A 17,265-nucleotide genomic window follows, 5' to 3' on the forward strand; every position below is an offset into this window, starting at 1 on the left:
GAAGACAAGAAAAGAAAGGAAACCGCACATTCACGTATTCCTAAAATAAAAATTATAAGAGGAAAAAAAGTTACTGGAAAACCATTTCCAGTGCTTGGGTGGAAGATACGGCCTTGTAAGTGAGACAAAGGATCTGCCATTTAATCAACCCAGAGACTATTCCTATTCTTTTATTGACTTTTGTTTAAGTTACCTGTGTATTTATATTTCTTCTCATTTTCACTATTACTAGCAAACTTCAAGTTTCTATTAAGAAATAATCAATTTTGAGATTAAAAAAATATATGGTCTACACTGAGTGTTTCACACAGACACACTCAGCATCAGAATGCCACTGCTTGCTAAAGGTGTCATGTTTGGGCCATGTGTTATTTGAAAACCACCAAGAATCATGTCTATTGTTAGAATAACCTTATGGTCTTCTATTTCTTTGACCCATGTGTCCTTTTTATCAGAATGTTTTCTGCTATTACAAGTAAAGAACTGGTACAGGGATGCTTTCCTGTAGTTATTGTGTCTTAAAATAGCTCTGGCTAATGGAAGGTTTCCTTGTTCATAAAATTAAGTTTTGCCTTTTTTTCTTTGAAGGACGTGATAGAAGTTTTCATATAGACTTACTGAATCTTCTATAGATGGTTTTTCAATAATACAGCTATTTATATTCTACTGATTCTGTCATGTAGAATAATGGGAGATGTGGGTTCATATGTAGAATTTTATGTCTAATCTATTTTAAGGTTCATGATTTTTACTTCAGTTTTATCACCCTGTTGTTCTTGTAGAATGTCCTTTTTGCTTTCTTGATTATTGGCATTTTGTTTCAGTCTCTACTTTTTCTTCTTTTTGATTACTTCATTCCTTCTACCAATTTTGGGTTTTTTTTCCAGTTGCTTGAGATGCAGCATAGGTTCTTTAGTACAACTTCTCTATGCCTGATTTCAGCAAAATTGTTACAGTTTCATTTCATTGTTCTTTTTCTATATCTATCGATTCTGATAATCGGTTTTCATTTATATTTGTTCCAAAGATTGGTAAACTTCTAGAATTTTGCCATGAAAAACAAGTTATTGATTCATTTGGAGTTGATTCTGTTGCAGGATGATATATAAGGATCTAGCTTTATTTTTCTACAGGTGATTAACCACTTTTTCTAGCACCATTTACTGAAGAGGCTGTCTTTCTTCCATTCCATTTTTTAACACCCTTATCAAATTTTAGATGGCAATAGGTCTGTGGGTTCATTTCTGGATGTTCAGTTCTATTCTACTGGTCCTCAGGTCTGTTCTTGTGCCAATACCTAGCTGTTTGGATTACTGTGGCTTTGTAGTAGCTTGAAATTTGGTATTGATCTTCCTCCAGCACTGTTCTTTCTGTTAAGGATCGTTTTTGCTAATTGAGGTCTTTTGTTGTTCCATATGAATTTTTGGATTGCTTCTTCTATTTCATTGAAGAATGAGGTTGGAATGTTGATTGGTATCACATTGAACATGTAGATAGCCTTGGGAAGTATTGCCATTTTCACGATGTTGATCGTTCCAATCCAGGAACATGGAAGCTTTTTCCAATTTCTATGTTCTGATTTGATTTCCTTTTTCAGTTTTTTAAAGTTATCATCATATAGGTCCTTCACTTCTTTAATAAAGTATTTTACTTTTAAAGGGGCTATTACAAATGGAGTTGCTTGTCTGATTTCAGCCACCCTCTTCTCATTGTTGACATACAGAAAAGCCATTGATTTTTGAGGATCAGATTCAAAGCAGACACCTTGAAAACATTACACGATGGAATAGGAGAAACCCTAGGTCTCTTTGGCACAGGCCGAATTTTTCATGATAGAGACCCAGAAACAAAACACATCAAAGAAGGTTGGACAAATGGGATTACACGAAGCTGCAGAGCTTCTGCATGGCAAGGGACATAGCTAGCAATATCAATAGAAAGCTCATGGATTGGGAGAAGATCTTCACTAGCCATACAACGGACAAGGGTCTCATATCTAAAATATATGTGGAACTTAAGAAATTCAATCCCCCAAAAACAAATCCTCAAAGAAACAACTGCCCCATAAATAACTGGGCTAAACACTTAAAGAGAATCTCCTCTGAAGATGAAAGAAGGATGGCCAATAGACACATGAAGAAATGCTCAAGCTCTTTAGCCATAAAAGAAATGCAAATCTAAACAACATGGAGATACCACTTCACCCCAGTTCAAGAACTCTAATAACAACAGATGCTGGAGAAAATGTGGCCAGAAGGGAACTCTACTGTATTGTTGGTGGGAGTGTAAAGTTGTTCAACCACTTTGGAAAGTATTATGGAGGTTTCTCATAAGACACCACATAGAGTTCCTCCATGACCCAGCAATCTCACTTTTGGGCATTTACCCAGAAGATCACAATCAAGGCCATACTAAGGCTACCAGCACAACTATGTTCATTGCAGCATTATTTACCATAGCTAACATATGCTCCTTAGTAGATGAATGAATCAAGAAAATGTGATATATATATATATATATATATATATGTATTTATATATATGCCTCCATCAGAAAGAATGACATTGCACCATTTGTTAGGAAATAGAAAGAATTGGAAAAATTATATTATGTGAAGTAAGCCAGGCCCAAAGAAACATAGATCCTATGGTTTCCCTTATTTCCAATAACTAGTACATGTGTAGGACAAGCAGAAAATGGCCAAAGATATGTACACATGACCATATAAGATGATGTTAAGCAAAATGAACCCCAAGATAGGGACACAAATATCTTTTTTCTTTCTTGCTATTGATTCTAACATGTTTATAATGTACCATGTGATTTTTTTGTTTTTGCTTTCTATGTTCCTTCCCCATAGTATAACAACTGTTTTCACTGTATTTGATGGTGGTGCCCTGCATCTTGTGGAGGAGAATGGAAAAAACAAAATGCTTAAATAATGATACAAGCTGACCCATTGTAACAATGAGATGTTCAAGACACTATGTTGAAAATGAATCTTACAACTCTCCAGGGCATGGGGTGGGGGATTAGTTGTGGTGGTGGGAGGGAAAACAATGGAGGAGGCACCAATGCTCAATGGAAAATGTACTCATTACCTTGTGCATGTAACTGTAACTCCTCTGTACAGCATTTTCTCATTAGAAAACAAACAAAAAACAAGTCTTTTAATCATGTATCAATCATTTAATTAAATTGAATATTTTTAAATTAAATTTTAATGAAAGACTTTATTTCTGATTGAAAAGAAATTCATTTCATTTGAATGTTTTGGGAATATTTTTTGTTGTTTTCCTTGTTAATTTCTAGCCTTACCACTGTGCCTTTTTCAAGTATGCTTAATGTACATTTCATATATATTTTTAAGTAAGTTTTTTATTGTGAAAATACTTTACAGAGGTGTTAAGATAACATGAGCAATAAAATATCAAACATTGTTGCCTCCTTCTTTGTTTTTTCCCTGCCATCCATTCCCTACCATCTCCACAACTACACTATCCCCTATCCCCCGCCTAAATTTTAAAGTTCATTTTTCAGGATAGCATCTTGTACATCTCATTGTTCTCTGTTTAATGTTAGACTGGAGGCACTTCAGGCATATCCTTCTGGGTCTCCCTGGTCTTCCTGGGAAGGAAAAATGCCTAGGCTGCAGCCATTCAGCAGGGGTCTGGATGCTGTGTTGCTATCTTCTGCTCCTGTGTTTCTGTTGTGAGATATCTTCTGTATTTGAATGAGTCTCTATCTGTTTAAAGTTTGATTGGTGTGGATCTCTTGAGGTGAAATGGATGCAGGGAATCTAAATAGCTGTTTTTCAGACACATCTAAGGAATTTACATGTGATGATGCCACTATCTTTCCATAGCAGTTCTGCCTATGAGGTATATCATTAATGTATTGACAGAGTTTTCTAAATGGTTGATGCAAACACTTACAATCACGGACTGTACTCTGAGAACTGCCTTTGTTGTGGGGCAATGGAGTTGATATTTTATGTGTTTTATCTTTCTTGCTGTTGTTTCTAATGTATTCATAATATACCATGTGAATTGTTTTCGTATGTTCTTCCCCCATGGTATAATCCCTGTTTTTACTGTATTTGATTCTGGTGCCCTGCAACTTGTATATACAGTTCTCTAATCTGTTGAGGGGAAGTGAAATAACAAAATGATGAAATAAGGATACAGGTTAACCCATTGTAACAATGAGATGTACAAGACACTGTGTTGAAAACGAACTTTACAACTTCAGGGGTGCAGGGAGGAGTTGAGGGCAGGGACAGAAGAGATGGTAGGGGAAAATCAAAGGAGGAGGTAACAATGCTCCATAGGAAATGTACTCACTACTTTACTCATGTAACTGTAACCCCTCCATACACTATCTTTACAATAAAACATATATACAAAAGAGAAAGGCTTAAATCTTTTCTCTCTCTTAAAAGAATTCCTGAAACTCAGCAATGAATTGCTCAGTTTCTATGAGTTTCAGTATTTTCTGTGATTTCATTTTCTGTTGTGCCCAACTTTCATTGTGTTCACAGGATACAGGGTATACATTCTTGTGTATTTTTCTTGTTCATTAATGATTCTGTTTTGTGGCCTGAAAAACTTACTTTAGTATTTAATATAGGAAGAGTCTAGTGGAGATACAATCCCTTTACTCTTCTTCTCTGGGAAAATCTTTGTCCTTCCTTCATTTCTACAGGATAGCTTTGCTAGGTATAATACTCTGGGTGGATAATTTAGATTTTTTATCTTCAGATCTCTAAACGTCCCTTGCCATGTTCTATTGACATATGAATTCTACTAAGACATTAGCTATTATGCATGTGGGTGCACACCTATGGGATATGGGTCCCATTGTAGTGTGGATATGCAGTGAGACTACTCAGTCCACAGTGAAAATGTAAATGATTTTATTGAGTGAAAAGTGCTTATGGGCCAGGACCAGAATCCCAGGAAATGGACCCGCATGCCAGTCCACATTGGTTTTTAAGCATTTTTGGCTAGGATGGGGAAAGGCGGTGGCTGGGTGTTGGTTTAGCTAATGACTGTTACAAGAAATTACAAGGTTTTGCTAGAGGGATCCAGGGGAATAAGACCAAGGGTGGTGATGGTTCGGCTGTGATTCATGTGGCAATAGAAAAAAACAAGCTCTCCCTGGACTTAAATAAGTATCTGAATCTCATTCATGACAAATTCCCTTTGTGTCCGTACCTAGTTCTATATGGAAGCATAAGAGACCACATTTACATTCCATTCTAATTGGAGCAATATTTTAACATATACATTGGCTAAGAAGCAAGCATTTAATGTATCAAAGTCTTAAGCTTTGAAATACTCCTCTTCAATTTCTTTGCTCATTATGCAGGTTTATCTTCAAGAACTATCAGTGTGTTTTGGCCTTGACTTTTGCTATTGAGGAAATAAACAAAAACCCTGATCTTTTACATAATTTAACTTTGGGATTTGATATCTATGATGTTCACTTCAGAGCTTGGACAATGTTTAAGAATCCCTTCATTTTTCTTTTTGGGAAGTATAAGATTCCAAACTACTCCTGTATGAGAGTCAGCAAGTCTATAGCAGTAATTACAGGACCATCAGGAATAACATCTGACCAGATTGGGACATTGCTAGGACTCTACAGATTTCCACAGGTGAGGGTGAAAGGTGTGGAAGTTTAGAAAAACATCTAATTTGGTGGCAGTTCAGATGTTAGAAGAGAAGGATAGGAAGAGATTCTACTTATGAACCAATCAAATTTTGTGGTATGGAGTAACTACTCAAAATTAGTTGGGAATATATTTTTATAGTTTGGAAAAAGTGATGGAAGATTTGAGCAGATAATTAGATAATTTATTTTTTCAAGCCTTATCAAAAATTTTCTTTAATGAACCAGGAAATGGAAAAGGGCTTTACAATGTAAGGATATGCTGAGCAGGGTACTGATAGCTCACACCAGTAATCCTACCTAATCAGGAAATTTGTATCTCCAATTAACCTGCAAAGAATACAAGGTGAATGTGCGACTCCATTGGTACAGCATAAGTCTTGAGTTTGTGCCCCATATTGTCTAGTATGTACACACACACACACACACACACACGCAAACGAAATATATTATGTTGAATGAAGTAAATCAAGCTCAGAACAAGAAAGTGTAAATGTGTCCTCTCATATGTGAAAGTTAGATCTAAAATATGAACATGTATTATGAAATAAATATGGAACACAGCCATTTGCACACACACACACACACACACACACACACACTTCAGTTTGACTGAAGTGTGGTATACAAAGGGATGCAAGTCCATGGTGCAACATTTCTGATCTACTCTCAGTGTAAAAAATGAACACAAAGCATATCTTGTAAATGCAGGGTAGATGTGAAAGAATAAATGCAAAAGAACAGAGAATGGATGAGGGGGGGAAACATAATATTCAATGGGCACGTGGGAGTAACTGAATTTGATATAGATAGGAAACGTTGATGGAAATAGAGACAAATATCAAGACACAATGGAAAAGTCAATTGAAATGTTGTACAATTATTCAAAACCAATTAAATTATTTTTTTAAAATCTAAAACAAAACCTTCCTTCCATTTCAACTAGTTCTTTACAGAATTCAAGGCTGTGATTGTGATGCATGGCAATCTTCTCATTCATGGCATGTCCAATTCTTTTCCCCTTTAGTTTACCTTTGGGCCTTTTGATCATGCCCTGAGTGACCATAACAAGTTTCCTGCTCTCTATCAGATGGCCGCAAAGGACACATCAATAGCCACTGCCATAGTCTCCTTACTGCTTCACTTCAGCTGGAGCTGGGCGGGACTACTGACTACACAAGATGAGAATGGTGCATGGGTTCTTGTTGAATTGAAAGAAGAGATGGCCAAGAATAAAATTTGTGTAGCCTATGAGCTAATGATCTCAACCCAAGACGCATCACATATATACAAACTCATGGCAGTCTATAACCAGATAAATCTATCTTCAGCAAGTGTCCTCATCATATATGGTGATAATGATTCCCTGATAGCTTTAATGGTATTTATTGAGCAAATATTTATGCATGGTAAAGTTTGTATCGTGAACTCACAGTGGGATTTCACCCTGAAAAGGAGATACTTCATGCTAGGCTCATTGCATGTACCTTTTATTTTCACACATCATCATGTAGATGTTTCTGGATTCACAGATTTTATCAAGACAGTTAAACCTTCCAATTACCCAGAAGACATTTTTCTTGCAAGGCTGTGGTTTCTCTCTTTTAATTGCTCAGATGTTGACTCTGACTGTGTAACATGGGACAACTGTGCTCATGATATCTCTTTGGATTTGTTGCCTGCATGCACTTTTGACATGACTATGTCTGTGGATAGTTACAATATATACAACGCTGTGTATACTGTGGCCCAAGCTCTCCATGAGATGCTTCTTCATCAAACAGAAGTTCAAACAATGGGAAATAGAAAAGGAGTACTGCCTTCCTCTGTGCAGGTAATTTCTTCTATGTTGGAGTACACACACACTGTGAGCAAAGGAACTTTCTAGAGAGGTGTCTTATAATGAAATAAAATATGTCTGTGTGTATGAATGTGTGTTTTTCTCTCTCTATATATATATATGGTATGTGTATATGCATACATCTATCTATCTATATGTTTGTATTCATATGTCATACATATCTTGGTTGCTGATATTAATGTGTATATGTTTCAGTATTTTAAATAGTTTTACGAAACATTAAACTTTTGCTGTCTATTATCAGAATCTATTGGAAGTACAAAATTAAACAAATACAGACCCACACTTAAAACTTTAAATACTTCAGGTCCTTTTCATATCCTGTGCAATTTTTCAAGTTTCAATATTTTTGAAGTATGGTACACATATGTTGATATGCTCTAAAGAAAACAACAGCCAGTAGCAAAGATAAAATATATTCCATATTTCTGGCTTTTATTCTGCTTATGTGATGCTGAGGAATCGAACCCAGGGCCTCATGCATGCAAGGCAAGCACTCTACCACTGAGCCACCTTCCCAGCCCCTATATTCCATCTTTCTATAAATTAATTTTAGCCAGGGCAGGGGCTTGTATACAGTGCCTGGGCCATGTCTCTGATTCTGTGTTCAAGGCTACTTCTCAACCACTAGAACACAGCACTACCACTTGCTTTTCCTGAGACAAAATTGGAGACAAAATTCTCACTGACTTTTTTGCACAGGCTTGCTTTGGAGCATGATCCTCTGATCTGAGCTTCCTGATTAGCTAGGATTAAAAATTCATAAGCAGGGTGCACCAGCACCCTGCTTATGAACTCATGTGTTACCAATAAAGTTGATATGCTTGTAGCTAGTGTTTTGAAAACTGTAAATTCAGCTATTTCTCTATGAGTTTCTTCAGTCATAGCAAAGGCTGAGTTGCTGAAAATAATTATTCATGATTTTCATAAGTGACCGAGCTTAATCAACTTTTGATATTAAACATTTAGCATGCTCATACTATAGATATTCACAAGAGTGGTTGTGGCAAGCTGTAGCAGAATGATTTTTTTTCCTAAAAAATCACCTCCTACTCATTTTCTGAGTAATCAGAAAATGTTATTTTTTCACAAAGTTTTTTTATTCTCCCATAGGTGTCTCTAGTGTCTCTAATCTCTGAATTCAGAATCAGAAGTTAAAGGCAATCAGGAGTTTTTAATATTTCAAGTTTTCTGTCTTAACTCTGGGATATACCTGACCATAAGATGTCTTCTTTTAGCTGCACACTTTTCTGAAGAATGTCCAGTTTTATAATCCAACTGGAGATCAAGTGATTTGGGGTGAGAAAAGGAAATTGGAACCAGAGTATGATATTCTAAACATTTGGAATTTTCCAGAGGGTCTTGAACTTAAGGTGAAAGTAGGAAAGTTTTCTCCATATGATCCACATGGCAATCAACTGTCTTTATCTGAAGATATGGTAGAGTGGGCAATCGGAACTACAGAGGTGAGTTGAATCTAATCCTAATAATTTTAAGCACACACAAATCAACAAAATCACCCTTCAAATACGTACCTGGCTGAGTTCCAGCAACTTCCTCTTATAATGCTAGAGTCTAATAGAGCTGAGTTGAGACTATTCGAGTAAACTCACACAGAAAAGTCTGTGAGACTCTTATCACCAATTAATCTCCAAAAATCTGGAAGTAGAGCAATGGCTAATAGAGTGCTATGCCTGAGCAAAAAATAGCTCAGCTCCAGTGCCTAGCCCTCAAGCTCAAGTGGCAGGATGAGAACCAAAAGTGTAAAATTTGCTTCTTAATGTTGATTTTGAATATTGTCTGTGGGTTTCTAACACTGATAAAATATGTGGTGAGGCAATATATGTGGTTGAAAGTTTTCTTTTACTCCCTTCTGTGGAGATTCATTTAATCGTTAATTGATCTGTTACTTAAATATCATTGATTAAAGAAATCATTGAAGGCATCTGTGACAAGATTCTAATGCCATGGCTATGGGAAAATGAAGAGAAAGATAAGATGTTCATATTACACTAGAAAGCAGAGGTCTTCTCCTTGCTCTTGCCCATATAACAGAGGAGTAGGATACAACATATACTGACATGAATTCAAGGAAATCCTATAGGGCAGTACACTAGAAATTACATTCTCACCACTACTTTCCACCTTTTAAAAATCCCATACCTTCCAGTAATTCAACAGGCTAGAAATCAAGATTGAAGCACATAGCCTTTGGGACTCATGGAATACGGAATGTATAACAGAATTAAATAAATAAACTGTACTCACTTGCTTAAAACATTATGCTTAAACATCCCATTTTAAGGGAACGGATTTTTGTAGTGTTTGCTATGGTTCTGAACAGTTACTGTCACATCCCTGTCTTTCCTCAGACTCCTCACTCTGTTTGCAGTGAGAGCTGTGGTCCTGGATTCAGGAAATCTCCTCAGGAGGGAAAGGCTGCCTGTTGCTTTGATTGTACACCTTGCCCAGAAAATGAGATTGCTAATGGGACAGGTGAGTCCATGAGTTATAAAGATTTTTTTTATTTCTCCCTAGTATTCCTCAATCCAAACAAGTCAATGCAAAAACTGTGTATTAGGATTACAGTGCTCATTGTCCTGTTTTCTGTTAATAAGCAAATTCTGATAAGTGGTGGATTTCTACTGGAAATAAAATAGAACATGGCTTTGAATTACATATTTAGTAAAATTTTACAGTATATTGCAGGCAAAGTTTTCTCCAGGAATCCTTCTTACAACTAATCCTTAGGATCAGTCTAAACTCTAACATGAAATTAAATATAAATCTTTGGGGTTTATTGTTTTTTTTTGTTTTTTGTCAGTCGTGAGGCTTGAACTCTGGGCCAGAGGGCTGTCCCTCAGCTCTTCAGCTCAAGGTGAGCATTCTACCACTTGAGCAACAGTGCCACTCCCAGGTTTCTGAGTGTTTATTGGACATACGAGTTTCACGGACTTTCCAGCCCAGGCTGGCATTGAACCAAGATCCTCAGATCTCAGCCTCCCGAGTAGATAGGATTAGAGGACTGAACCACTGGCATCCAGCTAAACATAAATCTTATAAGGAGAGTGTTCATCTCAAATCTTACATTTTACCCACATGAATTTTACATGTCTTTATTTCTCAGTGCAAAGCACTCTTCTTGACAAGGTGCAAGGGCTCAGTAAACTAGAATACCTTTTAAGAAGTGAGGGGCAGGAGAAAAACAAGTTGTATAAATAAGGCTACAGGTGGTCCTGTTGCAACAATGAAAAGTACATGTTGTCATGTTGAACGTCAACTTTACAAATTTGGAGGGGGGGAGGACTAGGTGGGCGGGAGCGGGGAGGCTGGGAAGGGATGTGAAGGGTAAACAAAGGAGGAGGCTACAATGCTTGATAAGAAATGTACTCATTATCTTGCCCATATAATTGTAACCCCTCTGTACAGTATGTTCACAATAAAAAAGAAAAGAAAAAAAATGGGCATGACTATAGAGTGTCCAAGAGTGATCAATCTGTTTCAACAACCGGTGAGCAGGCAAGAGAAACATAATGAAATCAAATCAAGGTTAATATAACACAGAGTAAAATAAATGTCTTACAGAAAAATGTATGGTAATGTAAGCTGCATAATTCCAAGGTTAATATGAATGCAGTACTCTTGAGAATGAGAAAAAGTATAAATTTTAATAAGATACTGCAATACCTCAACTGTTATATTATCAACACATGTGAGTGTCATTGAGCAAAAAAACTTTAAGAAAAAAGCCCAAATAAAGAGAAGATAAATAAAGAAGATAAAGACTTCACCTTAGTAAAAAGTGTCCTCAATTCTTTGAAGGAAACAAGGTTATTAAAAGTAAGTAACGGTAGTAAACTTTTCTCACCAGATAGGGAGAAATGTCTGCAATGTTCAGATCATCAGTATGCCAACACACAGAGGACTCAGTGCTTGTTGAGAGCTGCCAGTTTCCTGGCTTTTGGAGATCCCTTGGGCATGGCTCTAGTTGTCATGGGTCTATGCTTTTGTAAGCTCACTGCAATTATTCTTGGAATATTTTGGAAACACCATGACGCTGCCATTGTCAAGGCCAATAATAGGGCTCTCAGCTACATCTTGCTCATCTCCCTCATCTTCTGTTTCCTCTGTTCCTTGCTCTTTCTTGGCCGTCCCAACACAGTCACCTGCATCCTGCAGCAGATCACATTTGGAGTTGTGTTCACTGTGGCTGTTTCCACAGTGTTGGCCAAGACTGTGACTGTGATTCTGGCTTTCAAGGCCACTTCCCCAGGGAGAAGGATGAGGTGGCTGCTGGTATCAGGGGCTCCTAACTTCATCATTCCCATCTGCACTCTCATCCAGGTGACCCTCTGTGGACTCTGGCTGGGAACCTCTCCTCCCTTTGTAGACACAGATGAACACTCTGAACCTGGCCACATCATCATCCTGTGCAACAAGGGCTCCCTCACTGCCTTCTATTGTGTCCTGGGATACCTGGGCTCTCTGGCTCTGGCCAGCTTCACTATGGCTTTTCTGGCCAGGAACCTGCCTGACACCTTCAATGAAGCCAAGTTCCTGACCTTCAGCATGTTGGTGTTCTGCAGTGTGTGGCTCACTTTCCTTCCTGTCTATCACAGTGCCAAGGGGAAAGCCATGGTGGCTGTGGAGATCTTTTCCATCTTTGCCTCTAGTGCAGGACTCTTAGGCTGCATTTTTGTCCCAAAGTGTTACACCATCTTGTTAATGTCAAAAAGAAATTCTCTACATGGCTTCAGTGATAAAAGACATAAGAGTAGAAATAAGCATTCTTAAGACTAAGCACATAGTTTTGATTAGTATTCATAAGGTCTGCTCTTCTTCTACAGTAATTGTCTCTTCTTGTCATAGTTTATATTATGAAATGTATACTTGAAAGACTAAGGATCTACTGTGCATTTTCCTAACAGTGGTAGCCACAAGTGATGGTGGTCACAATTTAATCTGGAATTTGGCTTCTATATTTGGTTCCACCTTTTCAATCTGCACTCAATTCTATTATGCCCTCTTCTTAATGTCTTTTCACTCTTGTCTTTCTCAACAACTCTTCTAAATTTTTCATTATATTAACTTCCTGTCTGCACACCACCATTTTGGAGATTCCTCAAATCCATTTCATTAATATTCTCTTCTTCACAAATTTACATCTTTTAATGGTGTCCTTAGGAAATGTTTTGTTCAATACTTGTATATTTCTACACACACGTTCACCTCTTAAAATTATCCTGAATCTCTCTTGTAGGACCTTATTCTCTGTCCTGGTCTCTCTTTTTCTTTGTCCTTTCTATATCCTTCTTTGTCATCCTCTTCCCTATCATGCTGCTACCCTCATATAGCTTAGGAATGACTTGTATGCTATAAAAATACACTTTGATTTAAGGTTAAAATATATGAGATTTTTTAATTTTCTCTTAAGATTAAAGGCTGTCATACATAGTAGTAAGCTCCTTCTTGCCTAGATTTTTTAAATTTTTGATTGATTAATCACTGTACATGAATTTGACACCAAAAATTTGAATTATAAAAATATATTTTTTGTAATATCATCACTATTTACGATCTGTTCCAACGGGAAATATTTTTAGTTGTCCCATTTCAATCCTCTTTATATGGCAAGCTTTACTTACTGTTTCATATAGGCTGATTTAGTAGGCTCCATATTATGTTTACAGAATTACATATTTAAGAGATTTAAACACAACTGCATTCATTTCTTCATGTTCAAGACTTCTTTACATGTTTTTTTCTGATAATAATTTAATTCATTTATACATACTTATACTCAGGGCCTATCCTGTCCTTTATTTTTCATTCCAGGTTCCTTTTCCACTTGAATGATGTCTCCATTGCTTGCTATTTGGTCTCTTACTAGAAATAAAAGTCTTGTACATTTACTTCCCCAGGCTGATTTTGAACTTCTTACATGGCATTTCTAAAAGATACTTGGCTAAGTAACTTACCATAGCTTTCTATAAATTAATTTTTTAGTTGACAATAAAACAATGTTTGGAAAGTATATTGTGTGCTTATTCTTTTGTTGTGGCATGCTGTTAATTTTCAACTTCCTCATTATATTAATCAAGATATAATCAAAATGCTCTTCAGATTCTATTGCATTTTTGACTATGTTCCTTGTTTATTTAAGGAATTTCATTAATAGAGTTGATTTTATATAATTGAATAAAATGCAGAACCCTCATTGTATAATGAGAAATCAATGGGAAAATATGTGGTTTCAGTGATTTTTCATATTATTTTGTAATCCTTGCTAATTTTTTCTGAGTTAGGTTTTCAGCGATCTTACAAAATACTTTTTCACTTAAATGAAGTAATGAAAAGAATTTACATACGTTTGGACTTATATGTTGAAGTAAGATTGGATTGATGAAACAAGTAGAAATTAAATGTATATAAATAAAAAGTTCATGCATAAACAGATAGAAGAACAGAGATAAGAAGGATAAAGGAAAATGTAGTCATATAAAATATTTTTATTTTTGTGAAAATAAAACTTTATTCATAGGAATCAGGCTGGAATTTGCCCTTGAGTCATGGTTTTCCTATCTTCCATGTATTGTGTGTGTGTGTGTGTGTGTGTGTGTGTGTGTGTGCATCTGTGTGTTTGTGTCTGTATGAGTGTGTTTGTGTCTGTATGAGTGTGTTTGTGTGTGTGTTATTAAGAAGCAAATACTAAATGTATTTATCAGATTTTTGTTACTTTAAAACAGTCTATATATCTAATATCAAACATTGGAAATATCATATGAGTGAAGGAGAATAAAGTAATAGAGGCCATTAGGATGATTTAAATTTTTACAGGAAGTAAAATGTAATGGAGAAAGGATAATTAGACAAAAGATTTTATATGACCATAGGTATATGGCCATATAAAACTAACATAATGAAACCCATTTTAACTATATACAATAGTAAAAGCTTAAGGTGATAGAAAAAATAAAATTTAAAACTTAATCTACTTAGAGTTGGAAACATAAACTGTCTTTTGTCTATTAGGACCAAACTTTATTTTTTAATCTATTAAAATAAAATTAACGATGAGCCCAATGTTGATTTCACATATACCTTCAAATAGTGGCTTCACAAAAACAAATACCTAGGACTATAAACCTAAGAAAGATCTGTAAATACCTCTACAATGAAGAGGAAAGCTATGATACAAGACAGTGGATAAGAAAATGGAAAGACATTCTGCGTTCAAAGTCTGAAAGAAATAACTATGTTTATTGCAGCATTATTTACCATAGCTAAGATATGGACCCAACCCAGATGGCCCTCAGTAGATGAATGGATCAAGAAAATGTGGTATATATACACAATGGAATTCTATGCCTCCATTAGAAAAAATGATATTGCCCCATTTGTTAGGAAATTAAAAACTTGAAAAAAATTATATTAAGTGAAGTAAGCCAGGCCCAAAGAAACATAGGTCCCAAGGTTTCCCTTGTTTGCAATTACTAGTATATGTCTGAGACAAGCAGAGACAGTCAGATAAGTTGAAGTTAGCAAAATGAACCCCAAGATAAGCATTCAATTTTTTTTCTTGCGATTGTTTCTGACATATTTATAAGATGAATTCCGTGTTGCCTTGTATGGCCCTCCCCCATGGTATAACCCCTGTTTTCACTGTATTTGATGTTGGTGTATTTTGTGGAGGGGAAGGGAAAAAACAAATTGTTTAAATATGGATACAGGTGGACCCATTGCAACAATGAGATGTAGAAGACTTTATGTCAAAAAACGAACTTTATAATTTTGGCGTGGTGGCGGAGGGAGGAGGGAAGGGAGATGAGATGGGATGGGAAGGGGAAACAAATGAGCAGGCAACAATGCTTGATAAGAAATGTACTCATTACCTTGCCCATATAATTGTAACCCCTCTGTACAGTAAAAAAAAATACCAATAAAAAATAACAAATAAAAAAGTAATAAATAAAAAAGAATTAAAATTGTGAAGGTGGCTATATTCCTCAAAGTTACTGCGCATTCAGTGTTATTCCACCCCAAATTACAGTGTATTTTTGAAGAAATATAAAAAAAATTAATAAGCCAAAAACCAATGGGAAACTCTTTAAACCCTAGTCAAGACTAAGAAGATTCTTCTCAAAATTCAGGCTAGGTAAAAAAAAAAAAAAGTTTCTGGGCTATCTTGCCTGGGTGAGGTGGCAGATGTCTGTCATCCCAGATTTGTAAGAGGTGGAGATTGAGGAAATGAGAGTTCCAGGGCAATGCTATGTGGCTGTTAGTCACAACGATGGTGCCTGCCTATAATCACCACTGGGATGGAAACTTACAAAAGGATTGAAGTACAGTTGTTTGCAAAGCTATGAAGAGAAACTTACCACAAAAGTACACAGAGTGAGCTGGGTGTTGGGGACTCCTATCTGTAATACTTGCTATTCACCAAGTTGATCTCAGAGCATTGCAGTTCAAAGTCAGCCTGGACAGGAAAGACATTGAGGCTCTTATCCTTAATTATCTACCAATAAAAAAGCTGGAAATGGATGTTTAGCTCCAAAGGGTAGATTACAACATTGACCAAAAAGCTCAAAACCAGTGTGCAGACACTGAATGACCAGGAATAGCACCAAGGTAAAACAAAAACAATACAAGAACAAAAACCTCCAAAGTCACAGAGCAGAGGAGACATAGCAGGATTGGGATAGAGTAACATTACTTTTTAGTCTTCATTGTGGGAATCCTCTACTAAACTAGCCAGTCTCACACATGACTTAAACCTGAAGGGCTAAGAAAATGAGGGTGGGAATCAAAGTAGTACGGATTCAATTAATAGCCTAGATTGGATTTCAGGTAGGGTAAATAAAATGACCATCAGAGTTGTTGTATCCCCTGGAATTCCAGATATGAACAACCTTTAGCACAAACCCATGGAAGACATTATCTTAGTAGAGAAACAATGAACATATCCACATAAAATTTGTTAGTGAAATAAAGGTGAGAGCCTCAGGGCAGCAGGATAATGGGGTCAGCTACATCTCTAAGCTTTCCTTTTAGCTGTGGATGGAACCACAGCTCAGCAGTTTCCAAGGAGGGAAACAATGGGCAAAAGCAGAGTTGATGGTTGATTTTGGCAAAGACAAAGATACCAGCTTGTAAGAATTATGTGAGGGGGGATGTGCCCAAAAGTGAACCTTACTTCATTGTTGGTGGGAGAGTAAATTTGTTCAACCACTTTGGAAAGCAGTATGGAGGTTCCTCAAAAGACTTCACATAGAGCTCCCCTATGATCCCACTTTTGGGCATTTACCCAAATGTTTACAAACAAAACCACATTAAAGCTACCAGCAAAGCTATGTTTATATATATATATATATATATATATATATATATATCTTCCAAGATTCTGGTCAGTGGATAAATGGACCAAGAATATGGTCTACATACACAATGAGTTTTTGTTCATTCATAAGAATGAATGATATACCATGTGTAATGAGATGGGAAAACTGGAAAAATGTATACTAAATGAAGTAAGTCAGGCCTAGAAACAAAGGATATATGTTTTCCTTTACATATGGAACCTAGAATTAATATATAAAGTGAAAGCGTAAGTGATATGCAAGTTGATTCAGATGTATTAACTGAAACACAGTAGATTCATTAAAGAATTCAAATAATGTAATTTCCTACAAAGGCAAAGTCAACTTTCTGCAAAATAAAACACCACAAAACAG

The 17,265-nt window shown here is 36.2% G+C and overlaps 1 protein-coding gene across 1 annotated transcript in view; it reads left to right on the forward strand.

The window, feature by feature from the left end:
* The window catches only part of LOC106001607 (vomeronasal type-2 receptor 116-like), an 18,781-nt gene extending 6,453 nt beyond the window's left edge, over positions 1 to 12,328 (forward strand). Inside the window, exons 2-7 of the mRNA XM_013036653.1 lie at positions 5,371 to 5,659; positions 6,701 to 7,082; positions 7,290 to 7,507; positions 8,773 to 9,000; positions 9,907 to 10,030; positions 11,406 to 12,328. Of these exons, the coding sequence (XP_012892107.1) occupies positions 5,371 to 5,659; positions 6,701 to 7,082; positions 7,290 to 7,507; positions 8,773 to 9,000; positions 9,907 to 10,030; positions 11,406 to 12,328 (2,164 nt within the window). The remainder of the gene's footprint in view (positions 1 to 5,370; positions 5,660 to 6,700; positions 7,083 to 7,289; positions 7,508 to 8,772; positions 9,001 to 9,906; positions 10,031 to 11,405) is intronic.
* The last annotated feature ends 4,937 nt before the right edge of the window (positions 12,329 to 17,265 follow it).

Source organism: Dipodomys ordii, unplaced genomic scaffold, assembly GCF_000151885.1.
Source record: "Dipodomys ordii isolate 6190 unplaced genomic scaffold, Dord_2.0 Scaffold332, whole genome shotgun sequence".
NCBI lineage: Eukaryota > Metazoa > Chordata > Mammalia > Rodentia > Heteromyidae > Dipodomys > Dipodomys ordii.